This window comes from Oncorhynchus nerka, linkage group LG6 (genome assembly GCF_034236695.1).
Source record: "Oncorhynchus nerka isolate Pitt River linkage group LG6, Oner_Uvic_2.0, whole genome shotgun sequence".
NCBI lineage: Eukaryota > Metazoa > Chordata > Actinopteri > Salmoniformes > Salmonidae > Oncorhynchus > Oncorhynchus nerka.
Window position 1 is genome coordinate 91,854,390 of NC_088401.1, and position 27,559 is coordinate 91,881,948.

Below are 27,559 nucleotides of genomic sequence, written 5' to 3' on the forward strand. Positions count from 1 at the left end.
TTATTCTACACACCTTACACACACTACCTATTCTACACACTACACATCCTTATTCTACACACTACACATCCTTATTCTACACACTACACGGCCTTATTCTACACACTACACTACACTGCCTTATTCTACACACTACACGGCCTTATTCTGCACACTACACTGCCTTATTCTACACACTACACGGCCTTATTCTACACACTACACTGCCTTATTCTACACAGCCTTATTCTACACACTACACGGCCTTATTCTACACACTACACACAATACCCTATAAAGACAAAGGGTAAACAAGTGTTTAGACATTATTGCAAATTTATAAAAAATTTAAAACGGATACTTTATTTACTTAAGTATTCAGACCCTTTGCTATGAGATTTGAAATTGAGGTGCATCCGGTTTGTTCTGATGAAACCAAGACTGAACTCTTTGGCCTGAATGCCAAGCGTCACGTCTGGAGGAAACCTTCTTCATACCCAAGAAGACTCTAGGCTGTAATCGCTGGAGGAAACCTTCTTCATACCCAAGAAGACTCCAGGCTGTAATCGCTGGAGGAAACCTTCTTCATACCCAAGAAGACTAGAGGCTGTAATCGCTGGAGGAAACCTTCTTCATACCCAAGAAGACTAGAGGCTGTAATCGCTGCCAAAGGTGCTTCAACAAAGTGCTGCGTAACGGGTCTGAATACTTATGTAAATGTGATATTTCTGTTTTGTTTTTTTAATACATCTGCAGAATTATCTTAACCTGTTTTTGCTTTGTCATTATGGGGTATTATGTGTAGGTTCAGGGGGGGGGGGTCAATTTAATCCATTTTAGAAGGCTGTAACCTAACAATGTGGAAAACGTCAAGGGGTCTGAATACTTTCCAAGACATATATCTAGTCTAGGTGTATTAATACCTGGGTGTTGTAATTGACCACAAACTACAGTGCAGATTTATAAGGAAGGACAACGAAGGCTGTACCTTTTTAAGCAAACTACAAACTTTTAATGTTGACCGTGTTCTATTGTCACTAGTTCATTGAACGTCTCTTAACACATTTTATAATTTGCTGGTATGGAAATGCTAATGTCTCTCAGAGGAATGTCTTAATACAAATGATTCGGGTCAGGTCTGGAGGTCCTTTATGAAGATGCTAGGGGTCAAGCAGTCAGGTCTGGAGGTCCTTTATGAAGATGCTAGGGGTCAAGCAGTCAGGTCTGGAGGTCCTTTATGAAGATGCTAGGGGTCAAGCAGTCAGGTCTGGAGGTCCTTTATGAAGATGCTAGGGGTCAAGCAGTCAGGTCTGGAGGTCCTTTATGAAGATGCTAGGGGTCAGTCAGGTCTGGAGGTCCTTTATGAAGATGCTAGGGGTCAAGCAGTCAGGTCTGGAGGTCATTTATGAAGATGCTAGGGGTCAAGCAGTCAGGTCTGGAGGTCATTTATGAAGATGCTAGGGGTCAAGCAGTCAGGTCTGGAGGTCATTTATGAAGATGCTAGGGGTCAAGCAGTCAGGTCTGGAGGTCATTTATGAAGGTGCTAGGGGTCAAGCAGTCAGGTCTGGAGGTCCTTTATGAAGATGCTAGGGGTCAAGCAGTCAGGTCTGGAGGTCCTTTATGAAGATGCTAGGGGTCAAGCAGTCAGGTCTGGAGGTCCTTTATGATACAAGAGCCTTCACAAAAGCCCACAAGGTACTGTTAAACCCAAGATATACAGACCAGTGTTCTGGACTACAGTTAACATTGTAGTTAAACTACCAGGAGGACCAGTGTTCTGGACTACAGCTAACATTGTAGTTAAACTACCAGGAGGACCAGTGTTCTGGACTACAGCTAACATTGTAGTTAAACTACCAGGAGAACCAGTGTTCTGGCCTACAGCTAACATTGTAGTTAAACTACCAGGAGAACCAGTGTTCTGGACTACAGCTAACATTGTAGTTAGGCGGGGGGGGTCCGTGTCTGTCAGAACTGATACTGTGTACTGGTCATGGGATGGTGGGGGGGGTCCGTCTCTGTTAGATCTGATACTGTATACCGGTCGTGGGATGGTGTGGTGGGTCCGCGAGGGGCATTTGACCATGTCTTTGGATTCCTCGTCTTACTCATTGTTTGAAAAAAGTTTGGTCCAAATCGATACTACATTTATAGAATATGATTTGGATCCTATAAATGGCCAGTATGGCTGCAATCAATTAGTATAATTTCTCAGAAATCAAATTATATCTCAACAAAATAATGTAGAAATAAATCCGCATTCCTAACTACAGAAAATATTTCGTAACTCTCTGAAATGGTGGGTGTCGTGGCTGAAATGGTGGGTGTCGTGGTTGAAATGGTGGGTGTCGTGGTTGAAATGGTGGGTGTCGTGGTTGAAATGGTGGGTGTCGTGGCTGAAATGGTGGGTGTCGTGGCTGAAACGGATCGACACACAGGTCATCAATAAGGGTTACCTACACTCTATAGTCTTAGTTATGTTCACAACCTCTTGTCTCCTAAATGCAGTCTGTTAAATATTATCTGTTGACAGACACCGTGACCTCAACTGACACCGGCTGTGTTTGAACTAACTTGCTTTTTGGCCACTGTTTTATCTCACAGCCCTGAGGGGGTATCTGTCAACAAGAAGGAATGTTTCTCTTCTGTCGATCTGTACATTTTACTGAAACAGGTTCCTCCCCTCTGGTCTCTCCTCCCCTCTGGTGTCTCTCCTCCCCCTCTGGTGTCTCTCCTCCCCCTCTGGTGTCTCTCCTCCCCCTCTGGTGTCTCTCCTCCCCTCTGGTCTCTCTCCTCCCCTCTGGTGTCTCTCCTCCCCTCTGGTGTCTCTCCTCCCCTCTGGTGTCTCTCCTCCCCTCTGGTGTCTCTCCTCCCCTCTGGTGTCTCTCCTCCCCTCTGGTGTCTCTCCTCCCCCTCTGGTCTCTCTCCTCCCCCTCTGGTGTCTCTCCTCCCCTCTGGTCTCTCTCCTCCCCTCTGGTCTCTCTCCTCCCCTCTGGTCTCTTCCTCCCCTCTGGTCTCTCTCCTCCCCTCTGGTCTCCTCTGGTGTCTCTCCTCCCCTCTGGTGTCTCTCCTCCCCTCTGGTGTCTCTCCTCCCCTCTGGTGTCTCTCCTCCCCTCTGGTCTTTCCTCCTCTCCTCCCCTCTGGTGTCTCTCCTCCCCTCTGGTGTCTCTCCTCCCCTCTGGTCTCTCTCCTCCCCTCTGGTGTCTCTCCTCCCCCTCTGGTGTCTCTCCTCCCCCTCTGGTGTCTCTCCTCCCCCTCTGGTGTCTCTCCTCCCCTCTGGTCTCTCTCCCATTCTGTAGCTGAGCCCCAACCTGAGGACAGCCACATGGACAGTCAACAGGAGTGACAACAGCAGACGTTTACTGGAAGCTGCAAAGGTACGTTAGATTGTTATTGGAGCTTATGCCATTTACGGTATCAGAAACAATTCCGTTTAAATATGAACTCTGAAGAATCTATATTTGTGTGTGTGTGTGTGTGTGTGTGTGTGTGTGTTTACTTGTTCACAGCATTTGCAGGTGACAGATCGGACATGTTGGCATGGAAATGCGGGTGGAAGATTAAACGCAGACCCCAAAAATGTGGTAAGAAAAATAATACTTCCAAATGTTCAAAAACAGAAGCATGTTGTTTTATTCGCGACACGATCAGCATGTAAACAGAGAAAATAGGTGATGATTCATTTGTTCCTAACTCAATTCTGCAGGGAAAGAGTCACCTCTGCTTTTATAGCCAACTGTTTGTGTTAATTAGTTCCACCAGTAGACCAGCAAAGACAGTTAAAAGTAAAAAATACTTTGTTGTACTACATAAGTGAAAATACTTTGTTGTACTACATAAGTAAAAATACTTTGATGTACTACATAAGTAAAAAATACTTTGTTGTACTACATAAGTAAAAATACTTTGTTGTACTACATAAGTAAAAATACTTTGTTGTACTACATAAGTAAAAATACTTTGTACTACATAAGTAGAAAATACTTTGTTGTACTACATAAGTAAAAATACTTTGTTGTACTACATAAGTAAAAAATACTTTGTTGTACTACATAAGTAAAAAATACTTTGTTGTACTACATAAGTAAAAAATACTTTGTTGTACTACATAAGTAAAAAATACTTTGTTGTACTACATAAGTAAAAAATACTTTGTTGTACTACATAAGTAAAAAAAATACTTTGTTGTACTACATAAGTAAAAAATACTTTGTTGTACTACATAAGTAAAAAATACTTTGTTGTACTACATAAGTAAAAAATACTTTGTTGTACTACATAAGTAAAAAATACTTTGTTGTACTACATAAGTAAAAAATACTTTGTTGTACTACATAAGTAAAAATACTTTGTTGTATTTTTACTTTATTTTTACTTAATTTTTTTATTTACACCACTGGTGTAAATAAAGTCAGATTTTGTCATAAAGTACACTAGTGTTTCGATTTCAGGTTTAGTATCACATGGCTTAAAACCATTACACTACTCAATACCACAACAAAAGTATTAGCCAAAGTCCCAGAATGACCCTTGATGCTGACAGGTAAAAGCTCTGTTCAATCATTGGGCATCTTTTGAGTTCAATATCATTACATTTTAACATTGTAATGTTTTATTTATTTTTTCAGCCATGTATTCATGAATGAATCAATTATTAAATCTTGCAATCAATTTGACTTTACCAATATAACTACATAACATAATGGTATTCATTTATTTGAAGGGTAAATCTCTATTGATAAACTGAGTCAATCAAGATGTAGTCTACGTGTAGTCACAATACAGGTAATACCCATTATTCAATAGGTCTCGTTACAATACAGGTAATACCCATTATTCAATAGGTCTCGTCACAATACAGGTAATACCCATTATTCAATAGGTCTCGTCACAATACAGGTAATACCCATTATTCAATAGGTCTCGTCACAATACAGGTAATACCCATTATTCAATAGGTCAGGTAATACCCATTATTCAATAGGTCTCGTCACAATACAGGTAATACCCATTATTCAATAGGTCTCGTCACAATACAGGTAATACCCATTATTCAATAGGTCTCGTCACAATACAGGTAATACCCATTATTCAATAGGTCTCGTTACAATACAGGTAATACCCATTATTCAATAGGTCTCGTTACAATACAGGTAATACCCATTATTCAATAGGACTCGTTACAATACAGGTGTGTGTGTCTGTATTCAATAGGTCTCGTTACAATACAGGTGTGTGTGTGTCTGTATTCAATAGGACTCGTTACAATACAGGTGTGTGTCTGTATTCAATAGGACTGTCGTGCATTAAGTTGAGCTGGTTTTGGCTGATTTCACGGGGCTACAGATGAGTCTATTTCCCTTCCATTTAGGACTTATTTTATTGGGAACTGCTAGATCATATTCTTTTTATTGTACCTGATCAACATTTGCATGGAAGAAGTGATCCCTTTTGTCAAAGTCTGCGCTGTCTCTTTAAGAAGATAATGATGTCATTTGGAGGTAGAAGGTGCTACTATGCAATCTAGTGGAAACCCGACGGGAGGCGAGAGAGTGCATTTGTTTATGGTGGCAAGGGAGATTTAACTGAGTTGATAATGTTTTGGTGGCAATCAGCTTTGAAAGCATATTTTGCGTCATGGTTTGCAATAGTGGTTGACCGATAACGATTTTAACGGCGATAACGATTTATTGGATGCCGATTAATCGGCCTACTTTTTTTTATGGGGGGGGGGGGGGGTATATAGATTTGTAATAATGACAATTACAACAATACCGAATAAACAATGAACATTTTTATTTTGACTTAATATAATGCATAAATAAAATATATTTAGTCTCAAATGAATAATGATACCTCTAGTTTGCGTATTATCATAAACAAAGTACCAGGGTAGTGAATTGATGTTAGCTTCAGCTGTCAGCAAGCTGGGACATTTGTCCTATAAAGATGGAAGATATCGGTATCTTCTTGCATTGTAAATGGTTCTTGCCTGTAGGACATTGTTTTGCGAACAATAATAAACCGTTTCAACATTTCTACATGCCCGGTCACATTATACTTGTGTGCAGCATGAGGTGGGAGCTAACAATGCAGCCCAGAGAGCTCTAGAAATGAATGAGGAAGTGGAGCACTGCTCTTCGTGCTATAAAGGGGCTGATCTGATATGTGATTGAGAAGGTCAATGCTCTGATCATTCATTGGTTGATCGCTCCCAACCCATTCGAATCCCCACTCAGATGACTACTTTAAAATTATGGAAGCCCTTGATGACGATGTCCATCTAGAGACCTCTTTCTATCTCTGAGCTGCTGCTCAGCCCTACGGCCCTCTGGGAGATGTAGTGTCAGGCAGGCTATCCGTGTTCACCTGGAGACAGATGGCCAGTCTGCTCCCCGTTTCCCTGGGCGTACACACCCCCACACCAAGCATCAGGTGTCAGAGTGGGTTGCCTGGGGCCTGGAGAGCAGCTACAGGCCAGGGGCCTCTAGTTTTCTCTTCCCTGTCTGTCAAACCAATTGGGAAAGACAACTACAGGATCCTATTGGACAACCAGTAAACATTGTCTTGCCATATTTTTATCAAAGAAACCTTTGATAAACATACATTTTTCCTCTTGAGTGTTGTTGTTATTATTATTTGTCAGTGTTTTGGCCAAATGAAGCTTTTTCCTTGAGGCGTTAGATGTGTTACCTTCCTGTTCTGTGATCACAGTGAGGAGGAACACGTTTAAATGATGACATTTAGCAGACGCTTTCATCCCAAGGGACTTTTTTTGTGTTTGGGAGGCCCCAGCGGGAATCAAACCCACAATCCTTGTCTTTGCAACCTCCATGCTCTACCAACTGAGCCATGTGAATAAGCAATGTTATGTCATCTAACGGTGTTTTTCTTGTGTCCTGGTGGCAGTTGAAGGAGGTGAATTCCCGGACCATCCTGTCTAACATGATGTCCTACGTCTGGCCCAAGGACCGGCCTGATCTACGGGCTAGAGTAGCCATCGCCCTGGGGCTGCTGGCTGGTGCTAAGGTAGGCTGCTGGCTGGTGCTAAGGTAGGCTGCTGGCTGGTGCTAAGGTAGGCTGCTGGCTGGAGCTAAGGTAGGCTGCTGGCTGGAGCTAAGGTAGGCTGCTGGCTGGTGCTAAGGTAGGCTGCTGGCTGGTGCTAAGGTAGGCTGCTGGCTGGAGCTAAGGTAGGCTGCTGGCTGGAGCTAAGGTAGGCTGCTGGCTGGTGCTAAGGTAGGCTGCTGGCTGGAGCTAAGGTAGGCTGCTGGCTGGAGCTAAGGTAGGCTGCTGGCTGGAGCTAAGGTAGGCTGCTGGCTGGAGCTAAGGTAGGCTGCTGGCTGGAGCTAAGGTAGGCTGCTGGCTGGAGCTAAGGTAGGCTGCTGGCTGGAGCTAAGGTAGGCTGCTGGCTGGTGCTAAGGTAGGCTGCTGGCTGGTGCTAAGGTAGGCTGCTGGCTGGTGCTAAGGTAGGCTGCTGGCTGGTGCTAAGGTAGGCTGCTGGCTGGTGCTAAGGTAGGCTGCTGGCTGGTGCTAAGGTAGGCTGCTGGCTGGCTGGAGCTAAGGTAGGCTGCTGGCTGGCTGGAGCTAAGGTAGGCTGCTGGCTGGCTGGAGCTAAGGTAGGCTGCTGGCTGGCTGGAGCTAAGGTAGGCTGCTGGCTGGCTGGAGCTAAGGTAGGCTGCTGGCTGGCTGGAGTTAAGGTAGGCTGCTGCTGGCTGGAGCTAAGGTAGTCTGATGGGACACACACACACACACACATACGTCTGCTGGCTGGAGCTAAGGTAGGCTGATGGGACACACACACACACACATACGTCTGCTGGCTGGAGATGAGGTAGTCTGATGGGACACACACACACACACACACACACACATACGTCTGCTGGCTGGAGCTAAGGTAGTCTGATGGGACACACACACACACACACACATACGTCTGCTGGCTGGAGATGAGGTAGCCCGGTGGATGAGGTAGCCCGGTGGATGAGGTAGCCCGGTGGATGAGGTAGCCCGGTGGATGAGGTAGCCCGGTGGATGAGGTAGCCCGGTGGATGAGGTAGCCCGGTGAGACTCGTCTGCTGGCTGGAGTTACAGTGCTAAAAGAAAGTATACATCTCAACCTTTTCACATTTTGATAAAATGTGGGATTGAAATATATTTGTCATTTTTTTTGTAAATGATCCCCATTCTCATCGACGCGGCTTCAAGTTCCTTGGTGTCTACATCACCGACAAACTATCATGGTCCAAATACACCAAGACAGCCGTGAAGAGGGCACGACAAAGATTTGGCATGGTACCTCAGATCCTCAAAACGTTCTGCAGCTGTACCATCGAGAGCATCCTGACTGGTTGCACCACTGCCTGGTATGGCAACTAATCGGCCTTTGAAATTCGGCTTGTCACCAAAAGCACTCACAAACTTCTACAGATGCACAATCGAGAGCATCCTGTCGGGCTGGATCACCGCCTGGTACGGCAACTGCTCCGCCCACAACCGTAAGGCTCTCCAGAGGGTAGTGAGGTCTGCACAACGCATCACCGGGGGCAAACTACCTGCCCTCCAGGACACCTACAACACCGATGTCACAGGAAGGCCAAAAAGATCATCAAGGACAGCAACCACCTGAGCTTCCTGTTCACCCCGCTATCATCCAGAAGGCAAGGTTGTGAGTGCTTCCTGAGGTTGAAGAGGCGCTGCTGCGCCTTCTTCACGACGCTGTCTGTGTGGGTGGACCAATTCACTTTGTCCGTGATGTGTACGCCGAGGAACTTAGTTCCTCCCGACTGTATGTAATGAAACCTACGGTTACCTGGTAATACTGCGTAGTTTCCTTGGAACGCGAAGCGAGGCGGCCATCTCTGTCGGCGCCGACATTGAACAAGGGAAACTGTTTAAACCCTTTACGATGAAGATCTGTGAAGTTATTTGAGTTTTTTTTTGCTGAATTTATATTTACAAAAAATATATGGGATATTGCAAATGCTACAATCTGCAATATTAAAGGTAATCTATGCACTTTTAAATTATTATTTTTTAAACAATTGTAGAAACATTTTGAGGATAATGAATGGAAACAGGATGCACCTTTAGCTAAGTCTCATAGCAAAAGGTCTGAATACTTTTGTAAATAAATTCTACCCCATAATAAATTCGCAAAAAATGTTTAAACATTTTTTCACTTTGTCATTATGTGGTATTGTGTAGATTGAGTAAAAATAATATAACTAAAGTCTAGTGGTCTGATTACTTTCTGAATGCCACGTAGATATAGAGGTCTATAGATCCTATCTGCAGTCCTGATTTCTGGAACCTTACCTGTGTAGTGTTGACTTTTCCTTGTTTCACTGTCTGGAATTTCAGGGTTCTCCCCATCGGTAATACAAGCACAGCCAGCCTCACTGAGCTTCTACCATCAGGATAGTAATACAAGCACAGCCAGCCTCACTGAGCTTCTACCATCAGGATAGTAATACAAGCACAGCCAGCCTCACTGAGCTTCTACCATCAGGATAGTAATACAAGCACAGCCAGCCTCACTGAGCTTCTACCATCAGGATAGTAATACAAGCACAGCCAGCCTCACTGAGCTTCTACCATCAGGATAGTAATACAAGCACAGCCAGCCTCACTGAGCTTCTACCATCAGAAGGACATTCCTGTTTCTCACTCTATCTCTCCCCCCCTCCTCGCTCTCTATCTACCCCCCCACTCTCTCTCCCCCCCTCACTCTATCTCCCCCCTCACTCTCTCTCCCCCCCTCACTCTCTCTCCCCCCTCACTCTCTCTCTCCCCCCTCCTCACTCTCTCTCTCCCCCCTCACTCTCTCTCCCCCCTCCTCACTCTCTAGATGACCAACGTGATGGTACCCTTCATGTTTAAGTATGTTGTGGATGAGCTGAATGGACTGTCAGGACACATGTTGAACCTGAGCGACGCCCCCAACACCGTGGCTACCATGGCAACCGCTGTTCTTATTGGTTGTAAGTCCCAACTACTTTTCTTCACAAACCAAAAAAAGTATTTGAATATCTTGGAACAGAATATTGTTATCACAGTCCAGGAGTCAGATTCTAGATTATCTGGGATAGGGAACAATTAAACTAGAACTATATCAAACCTAGTGTTGGCTCTGCCTCTGTCTCCTCTGCCTGCTCTGCCTCTGCCTGCTCTGCCTCCTCTGTCTCCTCTGCCTCTGTCTCCTCTGCCTGCTCTGCTTCTGGCTGCTCTGTCTCCTCTGGCTCCTCTGCCTGCTCTGGCTCCTCTGCCTCTGGCTCCTCTGCCTCTGGCTCCTCTGGCTCCTCTGGCTCCTCTGCCTCCTCTGGCTCCTCTGCCTCCTCTGGCTCCTCTGGCTCCTCTGGCTCTGGCTCTCTGCCTCCTCTGGCTCCTCTGCCTCCTCTGGCTCCTCTGCCTCCTCTGGCTCCTCTGGCTCTGGCTCCTCCTCTGGCTCCTCTGCCTGCTCTGCCTCCTCTGGCTCCTCTGCCTCCTCTGCCTCCTCTGGCTGCTCTGCCTCCTCTGGCTCCTCTGGCTCCTCTGCCTGCTCTGGCTCCTCTGCCTGCTCTGGCTCCTCTGCCTGCTCTGGCTCCTCTGCCTGCTCTGGCTCCTCTGCCTCCTCTGGCTGCTCTGGCTCCTCTGGCTGCTCTGGCTCCTCTGCCTGCTCTGGCTCCTCTGCCTGCTCTGGCTCCTCTGCCTGCTCTGGCTCCTCTGGCTCCTCTGCCTGCTCTGGCTCCTCTGCCTGCTCTGCCTGCTCTGGCTCCTCTGCCTGCTCTGCCTGCTCTGGCTCCTCTGCCTGCTCTGGCTCCTCTGCCTGCTCTGCCTGCTCTGGCTCCTCTGCCTGCTCTGGCTCCTCCTCTGCCTGCTCTGTCTGCTCTGCTTCTGGCTCCTCTGCCTGCTCTGGCTCCTCTGCCTGCTCTGGCTCCTCTGCCTGCTCTGCCTGCTCTGCCTGCTCTGGCTCCTCTGCCTGCTCTGGCTCCTCTGCCTGCTCTGGCTCCTCTGCCTGCTCTGTCTCCTCTGCCTCCTCTGTCTCCTCTGCCTCCTCTGGCTCCTCTGCCTCCTCTGGCTCCTCTGCCTCCTCTGGCTCCTCTGGCTCCTCTGCCTCCTCTGGCTCCTCTGCCTCCTCTGGCTCCTCTGGCTCGGTCTCCTCTGGCTCGGTCTCTTCTGGCTCGGTCTCTTCTGGCTCGGTCTCCTCTGGCTCGGTCTCCTCTGGCTCGGTCTCCTCTGGCTCACTCTCTCTGCTCCGTCACTCTGTGGCTTGTGAATAGATGTTGATGTCAACCTCTGTTTGAATAGAGGTCAGGGTTTGGGTGTCCAGTCCTTCCTGGCAGCCCATGACTGCCTCCATCCTCTAACTCCGGCTCTGACTGCTGATGAAAACAGCTCTAATGAACTCCGATGTGGATGTCAATTAAGGCAGCCCCCCGCACCCCTCTGATTCAGAGGTTGGGTTAAATGCGGAAGACACATTTCAGTTGAATGCGTTGTTGTACAACTGACTACATACCCTTTCCCTAACTCTGGTGCTGACTGCTGATCAAATTGTGTTGGTCACATACACGTGTTTAGCAGATGTTATTGCGGGTGTTGTGAAATGCTGGTGTTTCTAGCTCCGACAGTGCAGTAATATCTAACTTTCACAACATATGCACACCTGTGTAAAGTTTCCGTACCAGGCGGTGATGCAGCCCGACAGGTTCCTCTCAATTGTGCATCTGTAAAAGTTTGTCAGGGTTTTGGGTGCCAAGCTACATTTCTTCAGCCTCATGAGGTTGAAGAGGCGCTGTTGCGCTTTCTTCAACACGCTGTCTGTGTGGATGGACCATTTCAGTTTGTCAGTGATGTGTACATCGAGGAACTTCACTTTCTAACTTCAATTAACAGCATTGGTATTAGAGGTCGACCAATTATCATTTTTTAATACCGATACCGATTATTGGACGACCAAAAAAAGCAGATTAATCGGCAGTTTTATGTGTGTATGTGTAAAAAATGACAAATATAACTATACTGAATAAACAATTAACCGTTTTATTTTGACTTAATATAATACATAATCTATTTAGTCTCAAATTAATGAAACATGTTCAATTTGGTTTAAATAATGCAAAAACAAAGTGTTGGAGAAGAAAGTAAAAGTGCAATATGTGCCATGTAAGAAAGCTAACGTTTCAGTTCCTTGCTCAGAACATGAGAACATATGTAAGCTGGTGGTTCCTTTTAACATGAGTCTTCAATATTCCCAGTTAAGACGTTTTAGGTTGACGTTAATATAGGAATTATAGGACTATTTCTCTCTATACCATTTGTATTTCATATATCTTTGACTATTGGATGTTCTTATAGGCACTTTAGTATTGCCAGCCCCTAATCTCGGGAGTTGATAGACTTGAAGTCATAAACAGCGCTGTGCTTCAAACATTGCGAAGAGCTGCTGGCAAACGCAGGAAAGTGGTGTTTGAATGAATGCTTATGAGCCTGCTGCTGCCTACCACCGCTCAGTCAGACTGCTCTATCAAATCATAGACTTAGTTATAATATAATAACACACAGAAATACGAGCCTGCTGCTGCTGCCTACCACCACTCAGTCAGACTGCTCTATCAAATCATAGACTTAGTTATAATATAATAACACACAGAAATACGAGCCTTAGGTCACCAATATGGTGAAATCTGTAAACTGTCATTTCGAAAACAAAACGTTTATTCTTTCAGTGAAATACAGAACCGTTCCGTATTTTATCTTAACGGGTGGCATCCAGAAGTCTAAATATTGCTGTTACATTGCACAACCTTCAATTTTACGTCATATTTATGTAAAATTCTGGCAAATTAATTGCGGTGTATCACACAATTCGCAACCAGCCAGGCGGCCCAAACTGCATAGATTCTGCTTGCACTGAACGCAAGAGAAGTGACACAATTTCCCTAGTTAATATTGCCTGCTAACATGCATTTATTTTTAACTAAATATGCAGGTTTAAATATATATATATATATATATACTTCTGTGTATTGATTTTAAGAAAGGCATTGGTGTTTATGGTTTGGTACATTTGTGCAATGAATGAGCTTTTGTTAAAACACTAAAACACCATTAGCAAAGTTAAAGTAGGCTGTGATTGGATGATAAATGAACAGGCACCGACCGCATCGATTATATGCAACGCAGGACAAGCTAGTTAACCTAGTAATATCATCAACCATGTGTAGTTAACTAGTGATTATGTGAAGATTGATTGATTGTTTTTTACAAGATAAGTTGAATGCAATTTACCTCCTTGCAGAAACGAGGTCCTTTCCACACTGCTCTCGAGTAACAGGTGGTCAGCCTGCCACGTACTTTCCTCGTGGATTGCAATGTCTTCGGCGTTTACCGATTTGTTATGAAAACTTGAAATCGTCCCAAATTCATCGGTCAACCTCTAATTGGTGTTCCTCTTGTCCAGATGGGGCAGTATGATTGCATTGTCTGTGGATCTATTGGGACGGTATGCAAATTGAAGTGGGTCTAGGGTGACCGGGAAGGTAGAGATGGCCTTGATGAAGTCCGCTCTAATGAACTGGGCCAACCCAAACCATCACTCTGACTGCTGCTGTCAGCTCTAATGAACTGAGCCAACCCAAACCATCACTCTGACTGCTGCTGTCAGCTCTAATGAACTCAGCCAACCTAAACCATCACTCGGACTGCTGCTGTCAGCTCTAATGAACTGAGCCAACCCAAACTAATGAACCATGTTAGTTTGCTGGCAGCCAGCTAGTCACTCACACACACACACACACACACACACACAAACAGCTAGCATGACACTAGCCTCTGCTGTCTCTGGCCTTGAGATGAAAGCCCCCTGTTGTTCACTGATGTTGCTGCTGGTTTCATTGGCCTGTAGAATACAACTGCACATCGCTGGATGTCCGATTCAACAACAGTTTAGCTAACATTCTGACATTGTATTTAGGAGCAGTAGTTGTGATGTTTTGTGGAATACAGCAGTGTCCATCGATGTGTGTTTTAAATTTATTTATTTTTTAAAAATTTATTTTACCTTTTATTTAACTAGACAAGTCAGTTAAGAACAAATTCTTATTTTCAATGACGGCCTAGGAACAGTGGGTTAACTGCCTGTTCAGGGGCAGAACGACAGATTTTGTACCTTGTCAGCTCGGGGATTTGAACTTGCAACCTTTCGGTTACTACTCCAATGCTCTAACCACTAGGCTACCCTGCCGTGTGTGTAGTGTTGGAATAAAATGTTTACTACACAGTCTGGTCTGGTCTGGGACGGTCTCTGTTACTGCACAGCCTGGCCTGGTCTGGTCTGGGACGGTCTCTGTTACTACACAGCCTGGCCTGGTCTGGGACGGTCTCTGTTACTACACAGCCTGGTCTGGGACGGTCTCTGTTACTACACAGCCTGGTCTGGCCTGGTCTGGGACGGTCTCTGTTACTACACAGTCTGGTCTGGCCTGGTCTGGGACGGTCTCTGTTACTACACAGCCTGGCCTGGTCTGGGACGGTCTCTGTTACTACACAGCCTGGCCTGGTCTGGGACGGTCTCTGTTACTACACAGCCTGGACTGGTCTGGGACAGTCTCTGTTACTACACAGCCTGGACTGGTCTGGGACAGTCTCTGTTACTACACAGCCTGGACTGGTCTCTGTTACTACACAGCCTGGCCTGGACTGGTCTGGGACAGTCTCTGTTACTACACAGCCTGGCCTGGTCTAGGAAGTGACTTGTCAAGTACAACCAAATCAATTGATCTCTATATCCCCTTGTCTGTCTCTGATTGGTATAAAGGCTGGCGTGCTGTTCTCTCTGATGAAATCCTCTTTCTCTTCTCCCAGACGGTGTGTCCCGTGCCGGTTCGGCCCTCTTCAACGAGCTGCGTAACGCCGTGTTTGGGAAGGTGGCCCAGAGTTCCATCCGGCGTATCGCCAAGAACGTGTTCCTGCACCTCCACAGCCTGGACCTGGGCTTCCACCTGTCCCGCCAGACGGGCGCGTTGTCAAAGGCCATTGATAGGGGCACCAGGGGCATCTCCTTCGTCCTCTCTGCCATTGTCTTCAACCTGGGACCCACTGCGCTGGAGATGGGGCTGGTCGCTGCTATCCTGGTGGGTAACCCCTAACCCTAGAATAGGGGTGAGGCAGGGGGAGGTAGAGGGTGAGGCAGGGGGCGAGGCAGGGGGAGGTAGAGGGCGAGGCAGGGGGAGGTAGAGGGCGAGGCAGGGGGAGGTAGAGGGCGAGGCAGGGGGAGGTAGAGGGCGAGGCAGGGGGAGTAGAGGGCGAGGGGTCCTCTCTGCTATTCAACCTGTATGGTTAATGTCAGTTTGACAGTAGAGTAGGAGGAAATGTCACTGTACCATCCCTGCCCCGGTACCAACACTGCCCCGGTACCAACCCTGCCCCTGTACCAACACTGCCCCGGTACCAACCCTGCCACTGCCCCGGTACCAACCCTGCCCCGGTACCAACCCTGCCCCGGTACCAACCCTAACCCGGTACCAACCCTAACCCGGTACCAACCCTAACCCATGGCTTGGCGGAACAAGTGGTCTCTGAGCCTGTTGGTCTGGACGGTGGCAGAGAGAACAGTGTATGACTAGGGTGGCTGGATTCTTTGGCAATTCTTCGGGCCTTCCTCTGACACCGCCTGGTATAGAGGTCCTGGATGGCATGGAGCTGGGCCCCAGTGATGGACTGGGATGTCCACACCACCCTTTGTAGCTTTTTGCGGTTAAGGGTGGTGTAATTTCCATAGCAAGTGGTGATGCAGCCTGTCAAGATGCTCTCGATGGTGCAGCTGTACTACTTTTGAAATTCACTCAAACTACGCTAGTTCCGGCATACTGATCCTAGCTCAAGTTTATAGGATTTCACCCCGATCATGAACATTTGTCTGGGTCTGCAAAAACGTTGAGACAGTCATGTTGTGTATGCCCGGCATTAGTGTGTAGACTCCACAGTCATGGAGACTGTTCTCCATCTCAGCATTAGGTAGTGTAGACTCCACATGGAGACTGTTCTCCATCTCAGCATTAGGTAGTGTAGACTCCACATGGAGACTGTTCTCCATCTCAGCATTAGGTAGTGTAGACTCCACATGGAGACTGTTCTCCATCTCAGCATTAGGTAGTGTAGACTCCACATGGAGATGTTCTCCATCTCAGCATTAGGTAGTGTAGACATATGGAAAGGAAGCTGGACCTCCATCTCAGCATACCGCTGAACCAGGCTGTTCGGACCCACATGGAGACTGTTCTCCATCTCAGCATTTCCCTTATCTCAGCATTAGGTAGGGCAGCATTAGCAGGTAGTGAACCAGTCTTATCTCAGTAATACTGCATTAGCATTAGGTAGGAACCACATGGAGATATATTAGCATATGGAAAGGAGCTGGACCAGTAATACTGCTAAGGGCAGCATTAGCAGTAGGAACCAGTCTTACAGTAATACTGCATTAGCAGGAACCAGTCTTATACTGCATTAGCAGTAGCAGTAGGAACCAGTCTTACAGTAATCTTACTAAGGGCATTAGCAGTAGGAACCAGTCTTACAGTAATACTGCATTAGCAGTAGGAACCAGTCTTACAGTAATACTGCATTAGCAGTAGGAACCAGTCTTACAGTAATACTGCATTAGCAGTAGGAACCAGTCTTACAGTAATACTGCATTAGCAGTAGGAACCAGTCTTACAGTAATACTGCATTAGCAGTAGGAACCAGTCTTACAGTAATACTGCATTAGCAGTAGGAACCAGTCTTACAGTAATAGTTTCCTCTCCAGACGTCCATTTGATGTTGAAATGGGCAGAAATGTAATATCTATTATAATAGTGTTTACCTACCTAGTGAGTCTAATAACGAGTCTGGATATTCAGACGTGTTTGGTTGACTTCTGTTCTAGCTCCGCTAGTCTGTTGAAGTGATACCTTGAAGTGGCTGTTCCACTGGATGTCATAAGGTGAAAGCACCAATTTGTAAGTCGCTCTGGATAAGAGCGTCTGCTAAATGACTTAAATGTAAATGTAAATAATGTCTTTATCCACCTCCCAGTTTGATGGCTTTCTCCCTCGTTTCTCAGCATTATGTTTCCCTCCTTTCTACAATATTAAAATGTCTCTCTCTCTCCTCAGTATTATAAATGCGGGGTGGAATTTGCTGCGGTGACTCTGGGTACTCTGGGAGCGTATACCGCCTTCACCATTGCTGTCACACAGTGGAGGTACTGTCCACTAGGTTGTTGTTGTTGACAGATGACCTTCACCTTAACTACCTGTAGGTTTACATTGTACTAGGCATATATGTGGTTGGCTTGGCTATAGCTAGCAGTATAGTCGCTCTGGATAAGAGCGTCTGCTAAATGACTTAAATGTAAATGTATAGAAAAGCTGAAGCTACCTTTTTCCTGTGAATTCTTCCCAACTGTGTAACGTTGGCGTCCATCTTGTTCTCCAGGACTCAGTTCAGGATAGAGATGAACAATGCAGACAACGAGGCAGGAAACGCTGCCATTGACTCTTTACTGAACTATGAGACCGTTAAGGTGAGACAGTTTCTCTACCTCTCCTTCTGTCTTTCTCTCTCCTTCTGTCTTTCTCTCCTTCTGTCTCTCTCTCCTTCTGTCTCTCTCTCCTTCTGTCTCTCTCTCCTTCTGTCTTTCTCTCTCCTTCTGTCTTTCTCTCTCCTTCTGTCTTTCTCTCTCTTCTGTCTTTCTCTCCTTCTGTCTTTCTCTCTCCTTCTGTCTTTCTCTCTCCTTCTGTCTTTCTCTCTCCTTCTGTCTTTCTCTCTCCTTCTGTCTTTCTCTCTCCTTCTGTCTTTCTCTCTCCTTCTCTGTCTTTCTCTCTCTCCTTCTCTGTCTTTCTCTCTCTCCTTCTCTGTCTTTCTCTCTCCTCTGTCTCTCTCTCCTTCTCTGTCTTTCTCTCTCTTTCTTTCTCTCTCCTTCTCTGTCTTTCTCTCTCCTTCTCTGTCTTTCTCTCTCCTTCTCTGTCTTTCTCTCTCTCCTTCTCTGTCTTTCTCTCTCTCCTTCTCTGTCTTTCTCTCTCTCCTTCTCTGTCTTTCTCTCTCTCCTTCTCTGTCTTTCTCTCTCTCCTTCTCTGTCTTTCTCTCTCTCCTTCTCTGTCTTTCTCTCTCTCCTTCTCTGTCTTTCTCTCTCCTTCTCTGTCTTTCTCTCTCCTTCTCTGTCTTTCTCTCTCTCCTTCTCTGTCTTTCTCTCTCCTTCTCTGTCTTTCTCTCTCCTTCTCTGTCTTTCTCTCCCCTTCTCTGTCTTTCTCTCCCCTTCTCTGTCTTTCTCTCCCCTTCTCTGTCTTTCTCTCCCCTTCTGTCTTTCTCTCCCCTTCTGTCTTTCTCTCCCCTTCTGTCTTTCTCTCCCCTTCTGTCTTTCTCTCCCCTTCTCTGTCTTTCTCTCCCCTTCTCTGTCTTTCTCTCTCCTTCTCCTGTCTTTCTCTCTTCTTCTCCTGTCTTTAGCTGTTCGTTACTCAGCTTCTTGGCTGAGGGAAAGTCAATGTGGACAATTATTCTGACATGTTCAAAGTGAATCAGAATTCAGTATTATACTACACAATACTGTCTGACCTCACCTGACCTCACCTCCCTCTCTCTCTGTTCCAGTATTATACTACACAATACTGTCTGACCTTACCTGACCTCACCTGACCTCACCTGACCTCACCTCCCTCTCTCCCTGTTCCAGTATTATACTACACAATACTGTCTGACCTCACCTTACCTCACCTGACCTTACCTCCCTCTCTCTCTGTTCCAGTATTATACTACACAATACTGTCTGACCTCACCTGACCTCACCTTACCTCACCTGACCTTACCTCCCTCTCTGTTCCAGTGTTATACTACACAATACTGTCTGACCTCACCTCCCTCTCTGTTCCAGTATTATACTACACAATACTGTCTGACCTCACCTTACCTCACCTGACCTTACCTCCCTCTCTCTCTGTTCCAGTATTATACTACACAATACTGTCTGACCTCACCTGACCTCACCTCTCTCTCTGTTCCAGTATTATACTACACAATACTGTCTGACCTCACCTGACCTCACCTGACCTCCCTCTCTCTCTGTTCCAGTATTATACTACACAATACTGTCTGACCTCACCTGACCTCACCTGACCTTACCTTACCTCACCTGACCTCACCTCCCTCTCTCTCTGTTCCAGTATTATACTACACAATACTGTCTGACCTCACCTTACCTCACCTGACCTTACCTCCCTCTCTCTCTGTTACAGTATTATACTACACAATACTGTCTGACCTCACCTGACCTCACCTCCCTCTCTCTCTGTTCCAGTATTATACTACACAATACTGTCTGACCTCACCTCCCTCCTCTCTCTGTTCCAGTGTTATACTACACAATACTGTCTGACCTTACCTCCCTCTCTCTCTGTTACAGTATTATACTACACAATACTGTCTGACCTCACCTGACCTTACCTCCCTCTCTCTCTGTTCCAGTATTATACTACACAATACTGTCTGACCTCACCTCCCTCTCTATCTGTTCCAGTATTATACTACACAATACTGTCTGACCTCACCTTACCTCCCTCTCTCTCTGTTCCAGTATTATACTACACGATACTGTCTGACCTCACCTCCCTCTCTCTCTGTTCCAGTATTATACTACACAATACTGTCTGACCTCACCTTACCTCCCTCTCTCTCTGTTCCAGTATTATACTACACAATACTGTCTGACCTCACCTCACCTCCTCTCTCTCTGTTCCAGTATTATACTACACAATACTGTCTGACCTCACCTCACCTGACCTCCCTCTCTCTCTGTTCAGTATTATACTACACAATACTGTCTGACCTCACCTCACCTCCCTCTCTCTCTGTTCCAGTATTATACTACACAATACTGTCTGACCTCACCTTACCTCCCTCTCTCTCTGTTCCAGTATTATACTACACAATACTGTCTGACCTCACCTGACCTCACCTGACCTCCCTCTCTCTCTGTTCCAGTATTATACTACACAATACTGTCTGACCTCACCTGACCTCACCTGACCTTACCTTACCTCACCTGACCTCACCTCCCTCTCTCTCTGTTCCAGTATTATACTACACAATACTGTCTGACCTCACCTTACCTCACCTGACCTTACCTCCCTCTCTCTCTGTTACAGTATTATACTACACAATACTGTCTGACCTCACCTGACCTCACCTCCCTCTCTCTCTGTTCCAGTATTATACTACACAATACTGTCTGACCTCACCTCACCTCCCTCTCTCTCTGTTCCAGTGTTATACTACACAATACTGTCTGACCTTACCTCCCTCTCTCTCTGTTACAGTATTATACTACACAATACTGTCTGACCTCACCTGACCTTACCTCCCTCTCTCTCTGTTCCAGTATTATACTACACAATACTGTCTGACCTCACCTCCCTCTCTATCTGTTCCAGTATTATACTACACAATACTGTCTGACCTCACCTTACCTCCCTCTCTCTCTGTTCCAGTATTATACTACACGATACTGTCTGACCTCACCTCCCTCTCTCTCTGTTCCAGTATTATACTACACAATACTGTCTGACCTCACCTTACCTCCCTCTCTCTGTTCCAGTATTATACTACACAATACTGTCTGACCTCACCTCACCTCCCTCTCTCTCTGTTCCAGTATTATACTACACAATACTGTCTGACCTCACCTTACCTCCCTCTCTCTCTGTTACAGTATTATACTACACAATACTGTCTGACCTCACCTTACCTCCCTCTCTCTCTGTTCCAGTATTTCAACAATGAGAAGTATGAAGCAGAGAAGTATGATGGTTATCTGAAGAGCTACGAGTCCTCCTCCCTGAAGACCACCTATACCCTGGCCATGCTCAACTTTGGACAGAGTGCCATCTTTAGTGTGGGCCTCACTGGTATCATGGTACTAGCTAGCAAGGGGATCATGGCAGGTCAGTCTACCCCTACACCCTAACTAACCCGAACCCCTACACCCTAACTAACCCGAACCCCTACACCCTAACTAACCCGAACCCCTACACCCTAACTAACCCGAACCCCTACACCCTAACTAACCTGAACCCCTACACCCTAACTAACCTGAACCCCTACACCCTAACTAACCCCTACACCCTAACTAACCCCTCCACCCTAACTAACCCCTCCACCCTAACTAACCCCTCCCCTAACGAACCCCTACACCCTAACGAACCCCTACACCCCTAACGAACCCCTACACCCTAACGAACCCCTACACCCTAACTAACCCCTACACCCTAACTAACCCCTACACCCTAACTAACCCCTACACCCTAACTAACCCCTACACCCTAACTAACCCCTACACCCTAACTAACCCCTCCACCCTAACTGACCCTCCACCCTAACTGACCCCTCCACCCTAACTGACCCCTCCACCCTAACTGACCCTCCACCCTAACTGACCCCTCCACCCTAACTGACCCCTCCCACCTAACTGACCCCTCCCCCTAACTGACCCCTCCACCCTAACTGACCCCTCCACCTAACTGACCCCTCCACCCTAACTGACCCCTCCCCTAACTGACCCCTCCACCCTAACGGACCCCTCCCCTAACGGACCCCTCCCCTAACGGACCCCTCCCCTAACGGACCCCTCCTCCCTAACGGACCCCTCCACCCTAACGGACCCCTCCACCCTAACGGACCCCTCCCCCTAACGGACCCCTCCCCCTAACGGACCCCTCCCCCTAACGGACCCCTCCCCCTAACGGACCCCTCCCCCTAACGGACCCCTCCCCTAACGGACCCCTCCCCCTAACGGACCCCTCCCCTAACTAACCCCTACACCCTAACTAACCCCTACACCCTATCTCCTTTTCCTGTAGTCCACAATCATCTCCTTTGTTTTGGTTACGTTGAGGAATAGGTTGTTATTCTGGCACCACACAGCCAGGTCTCTGACCACCTCCCTGTAGGCTGTCTCGTCGTTGTTGGTGATCAGGTCTACTGTTGTGTTGTCTGCAAACTTTTTTTAAATTTAAATTTTTTACTTTTATTTAACTAGGCAAGTCAGTTAAAGAACAAATTCATATTTTCATTGACGGCCTAGGAACAGTGGGTTAACTGGTCTAGGAACAGTGGGGTTAACTGGTCTAGGAACAGGGGGTTAACTGGTCTAGGAACAGTGGGGTTAACTGGTCTAGGAACAGTGGGGTTAACTGGTCTAGGAACAGTGGGGTTAACTGGTCTAGGAACAGGGGGTTAACTGGTCTAGGAACAGGGGGAACAGGGGGTTAACTGGTCTGGGAACAGGGGGTTAACTGGTCTGGGAACAGGGGTTAACTGGTTAACTGGTCTGGGAACAGGGGGTTAACTGGTCTGGGAACAGGGGGTTAACTGGTCTGGGAACAGGGGGTTAACTGGTCTGGGAACAGGGGGTTAACTGGTCTGGGAACAGTGGGTTAACTGGTCTGGGAACAGTGGGTTAACTGGTCTGGGAACAGTGGGTTAACTGGTCTGGGAACAGTGGGTTAACTGGTCTGGGAACAGTGGGTTAACTGGTCTGGGAACAGTGCCTTGTTCAGGGGCAGAACGACAGATTTTTACCTTGTCAGCTCGGGGATTTCGAGCTTTCGGTTACTGTCCCAACGCTCTTATCACAAGGCTACCTACTGCCACTAACAAACTTAATGATGGTGTTGGCGTTGTGCAGTCGTGTGTGAACAGGGAGTACAGGAGGGGACTGCACACACACCCCTGGGGAGCTCCAGTGTTGAGGATCAGCGTGGCAGATGTTTCTACCTACCCCCTAACTGCCCCCTAACTGCCCCCTAACTGCCCCCTAACTAACCCCTACACCCTAACTGCCCCCTAACTGCCCCCTAACTAACCCCTACACCCTAACTACATACACCTTAGACCCTAACTGCCCCCTAACTGCCCCTAACTGCCCCTACACCCTAACTGCCCCCTACACCTAACTGCCCCTACACCCTAACTGCCCCTACACCCTAACTGCCCCTACACCCTAACTAACCCCTACACCCTACAGTTGAAGTCAGAAGTCTACATACACCTTAGCCAAAAACATTTAAACTCAGTTTTTCACAATTCCTGACTTTTAATCCTAGTAAAAATTCCCTGTTTTAGGTCCGTTAGGATTACCACTTTATTTTAAGAATGTGAAATGTCAGAATAATAGTAGAGAGAATGTTTTATTGGAGCTTTTATTTCTTTCATCACATTCCCAGTGGGTCAGAAGTTGACATACATTTAATTAGTATTTGGTAGAATGGCCTTTAAATTGTTTAACTTGGGTCAAACGTTTCAGGTAGCCTTCCTCAAGCTTCCCAAAATAAGATGGGTAAATATTGGCCCATTCCTCCTGACAGAGCTGGTGTAACTGAGTCAGGTTTGTAGGCCTCCTTGCTCTCACACGCTTTTTCAGTTCTGCCCAGAAATGTTCTATAGGCTCGAGGTCAGGGCTTTGTGATGGACACTCCAATACCTTGACTTTGTTGTCCTTAAGCCATTTTGCCACAACTTTGGAAGTATGCTTGGGGTCATTGTCAATTTGGAAGACCCATTTACAACCAAGCTTTAACTTCCTGACTGATGTCTTGAGATGTTGCTTCAATATATCCACATAATTTCTGTGCCTCATGATGCCATCTATTTTGTGAAGTGCACTCAGTCCCTCCTGCAGCAAAGCACCCCCACAACATGATGCTGCCACCCCCACAACATGATGCTGCCACCCCTGTCCTTCACGGTTGGGATGGTGTTCTTTGGCTTGCAAGCCTCCCCCTTTTTCCTCCAAACATAACAATTTACATTATGGCCGAACAGGTATATTTTTGTTTCATCAGACCAGAGGTCATTCCTCCAAGAAGTACGATCTTTGTCCCCATGTTCAGTTGCAAACCGTAGTCTGGCTTTTTTATGGAGGTTTTGGAGCAGTGGCTTCTTCCTTGCTGAGCGGCCTTTCAGGTTATGTCGATATAGGACTCGTTTTACTGTGGATATAGATACTTTTGTACCTGTTTCCTCCAGCATCTTCACAAGGTCCTTTGCTGTTGTTCTGGGATTGATTTGCACTTTTAACACCACAGTACATTAATCTCTAGGAGACAGAACGCGTCTCCTTCCTGAGTGGTATGACAGCTGCGTGGTCCCATGGTGTTTATACTTGCGTACTATTGTTTGTACAGATGAACGTGGTATCTTCAAGCGTTTGGAAATTGCTCCCAAGGATGAACCGGACTGGAGGTCTATAATTTTTAGTTCTGAGATCTTTGCTGATTTCTTTTGTTTTTCCCATGATGTCAAGCAAAGAGGCACTGAGTTTGAAGGTAGGCCTTGAAATACATCCACAGGTACACCTCCAATTGACTCAAATGATGTCATGGCTTTAGAAGCTTCTGATAGGCTAATTGACATAATTTTCTGAAATTTTCCAAGCTGTTTTAAAGGCACAGTCAACTTAGTGTATGTAAACTTCTGACCCACTGGTATTGTGATACAGTGAAATAATCTGTCTGTAAACAATTGTTGGAAAAATGACTTGTGTCATGCACAAAGTAGATGTCCTAACCAACTTACCAAAACAATAGTTTGTTAACAAGAAATGTGTGGAGTAGTTGAAAAACAAGTTTAATGACTCCAACCTAAGTGTATGTAAACTTCTGACTTCAACTGTAACTAACCGTAACTAAAGGTGATGGCTACCAAGGGCATCATGACCGGTTAGTCTAACCCCTACTAACTAACCCTAATAGAAAGATAGAGAACCCTTTAATCGGTGTTGTGATTTGGTCCACATCATCTGACATTACAAAATCAACATTCCTCCTTTAAGTAGCTGTGGAAGTTTGACAGTGTGTTGATATTGTTGACAGGCTCTATGACAGTAGGAGACCTGGTGATGGTGAATGGTCTGCTGTTCCAGCTCTCTCTGCCTCTTAACTTCCTGGGCACCGTGTACAGAGAGACACGCCAGGCCCTGATCGACATGAATACACTCTTCACACTGCTCAGTATTGACACCAAGATCAAGGTAACACATACCAATTGCACCCTTATTCCCTATGTAGTGCACTTCTTTTGACTCAGAGCCCACCTTGTGCTGGGCTAGAGCTAAGATCTATCTAGAACACTGTAATTACTGACTAGCTGTACACAGTAATCCTAAAGGTTCTATACTTATAGTCCAGTTCTAGAACACTGTAATTACTGACCAGCTGTACACAGTAATCCTAAAGGTTCTATACTTATAGTCCAGTTCTAGAACACTGTAATTACTGACCAGCTGTACACAGTAATCCTAAAGGTTCTATACTTATAGTCCAGTTCTAGAACACTGTAATTACTGACCAGCTGTACACAGTATTCCTAAAGGTTCTATAATTATAGTCCAGTTCTAGAACACTGTAATTACTGACCAGCTGCACACAGTAATCCTAAAGGTTCTATACTTATAGTCCTGTACTAGTTCCTCTCGTGTGTCTGTCTACAGGTGAAGGAGCTGGCCCCTGTCCTCCTGTGACCCCCCCCCCCCCCTAGTCTATAGTAAGTAGTCTATCCTAACTCTCTTGTCTCTCTACTCTAGGAGACAGATCTGGCCCCTCCTCTCTCCGTCACCCCTCAAGAAGCCACCATCAGGTTTGAGGATGTCTACTTTGAGTACCTGGAAGGACAGAAGGTTCTAGAGGGCGTCTCCTTCCAGGTGCCGGCTGGGAAGAAGGTGGCCATCGTAGGAGGGAGCGGATCAGGGTAAGGTACTCGTTTAGAAAGGCCTTGACCTGTCTGAAATGGTCGTATGAAATGCACTGGTCAGAAATATTTCATAGTTGTCTCAGCTTTTCATTTCCTTAAAACCGGTCAAACTGATGACATTGGACATGTTTCCCAGGACCAATATGTTTTGGAGTTATTGCCTATTCTCTCGGCATCTAAATGAAACAGACAACTTTACCGGTGTTACATTGATAGAATTAAGATGTTGTTCTGGTGAGCACTACTTCATCTGGTGTCATAGGGCCCAGGGAGAAGCTGCATGTATCTAACTACAGTTGACAAACAAATGGCCGACCCAAATGTCAGAACTTGGGAAGCACTGTGGCTAGGAAAAACTCCCTAGAAAGGCCAGAACCTAGGAAGAAACCTAGAGAGGAACCAGGCTATGAAGGATGACCAGTCCTCTTCTGGTTGTGCCGGGTGGAGATTATAACAGAACATGGCCAAGATGTTCAAATGTTCATAGATGACCAGCAAGTCAGCACCTCAGGAGTAAATGTTGTTTGGCTTTTCATAGCCGATCATTAGGAGTATCTCTACCGCTCCTGCTGTCTCTAGAGAGTTGAAAACAGCAGGTCTGGGACAGGGAGCACATCCGGTGAACAGGTCAGGGTTCCATAGCCGCAGGCAGAACAGTTGAAACTGGAGCAGCAGCACGGCCAGGTGGACTGGGGACAGCAAGGAGTCATCATGCCAGGTAGTCCTGAGGCATGGTCCTAGGGCTCAGGTCCTCCGAGAGAAAGAGAGAATTAGAGAGAGCATACTGAAATTCACACAGGACACCGGATAAGACAGGAGAAATACTCCAGATATAACAGACTGACCTTAGCCCCCCGACACATAAACTACTGCAGCATAAATAGTGGAGGCTGAGACGGGAAGGGGTCAGGAGACACTGTGGCCCCATCCGATGATACTCCCGGACAGGGCCAAACAGGAAGGATATAACCCCACCCACTTTGCCAAAGCACAGCCCCCACACCAATAGAGGGATATCTTCAACCACCAACTTACCATCCTGAGACAAGGCCGAGTATAGCCCACAAAGATCTCCGCCACGGCACAACCCAAGGGGGGACGCCAACCCAGACAGGAAGATCACATCAGTGACTCAACCCACTCAAGCGACGCACCCCTTCTAGGGGCCTACCAAATGATAGTAATAGGGCCTACCAAATGGCAGTCATTATAATAGGGCCTACCAAATGATAGTAATAGGGCCTACCAAATGGCAGTAATAGGGCCTACCAAATGGCAGTAATAGGGCCTACCAAATGGCAGTCATTATAATAGGGCCTACCAAATGATAGTAATAGGGCCTACCAAATGGCAGTAATAGGGCCTACCAAATGGCAGTAATAGGGCCTACCAAATGGCAGTAATAGGGCCTACCAAATGGCAGTAATAGGGCCTACCAAATGGCAGTAATAGGGCCTACCAAATGGCAGTAATAGGGCCTACCAAATGGCAGTAATAGGGCCTACCAAATGGCAGTAATAATGGGATATTGGTGTGCGTGCAAATGTGGTCAATGGGTGTGAAATCTCTCTGTAGAAACCCTTATTTAAACAGCTCTAATTGGTACATAATTGGACGGCTGCTTCACTAATCTGTTCTAGTGGAAATGTGCCTCTTATTGTCCTAACCTATATTTAACGAATCCGGTCCAGATTGTTGTTTTAACCCTTAAACCCTTATTTAGCTTCGCTCTGCAAGTTTATTCTCTCTACTATATTTATGTCAGTCCTATTTCCCAAAAGTCATTGATTCTACATTCAGGAAGAGCACCATAGTAACCATG

At 46.4% G+C, this 27,559-nt stretch overlaps 1 protein-coding gene across 1 annotated transcript in view; it reads left to right on the forward strand.

The window, feature by feature from the left end:
- The window catches only part of abcb7 (ATP-binding cassette, sub-family B (MDR/TAP), member 7), a 62,640-nt gene that overhangs the window by 19,015 nt on the left and 16,066 nt on the right, over positions 1 to 27,559 (forward strand). Inside the window, exons 2-11 of the mRNA XM_065020015.1 lie at positions 3,279 to 3,356; positions 3,489 to 3,563; positions 6,889 to 7,008; positions 9,827 to 9,959; positions 14,824 to 15,092; positions 17,115 to 17,203; positions 17,437 to 17,524; positions 20,759 to 20,933; positions 24,861 to 25,018; positions 25,571 to 25,734. Coding sequence (XP_064876087.1) covers positions 3,279 to 3,356; positions 3,489 to 3,563; positions 6,889 to 7,008; positions 9,827 to 9,959; positions 14,824 to 15,092; positions 17,115 to 17,203; positions 17,437 to 17,524; positions 20,759 to 20,933; positions 24,861 to 25,018; positions 25,571 to 25,734 — 1,349 coding nt within the window. The remainder of the gene's footprint in view (positions 1 to 3,278; positions 3,357 to 3,488; positions 3,564 to 6,888; positions 7,009 to 9,826; positions 9,960 to 14,823; positions 15,093 to 17,114; positions 17,204 to 17,436; positions 17,525 to 20,758; positions 20,934 to 24,860; positions 25,019 to 25,570; positions 25,735 to 27,559) is intronic.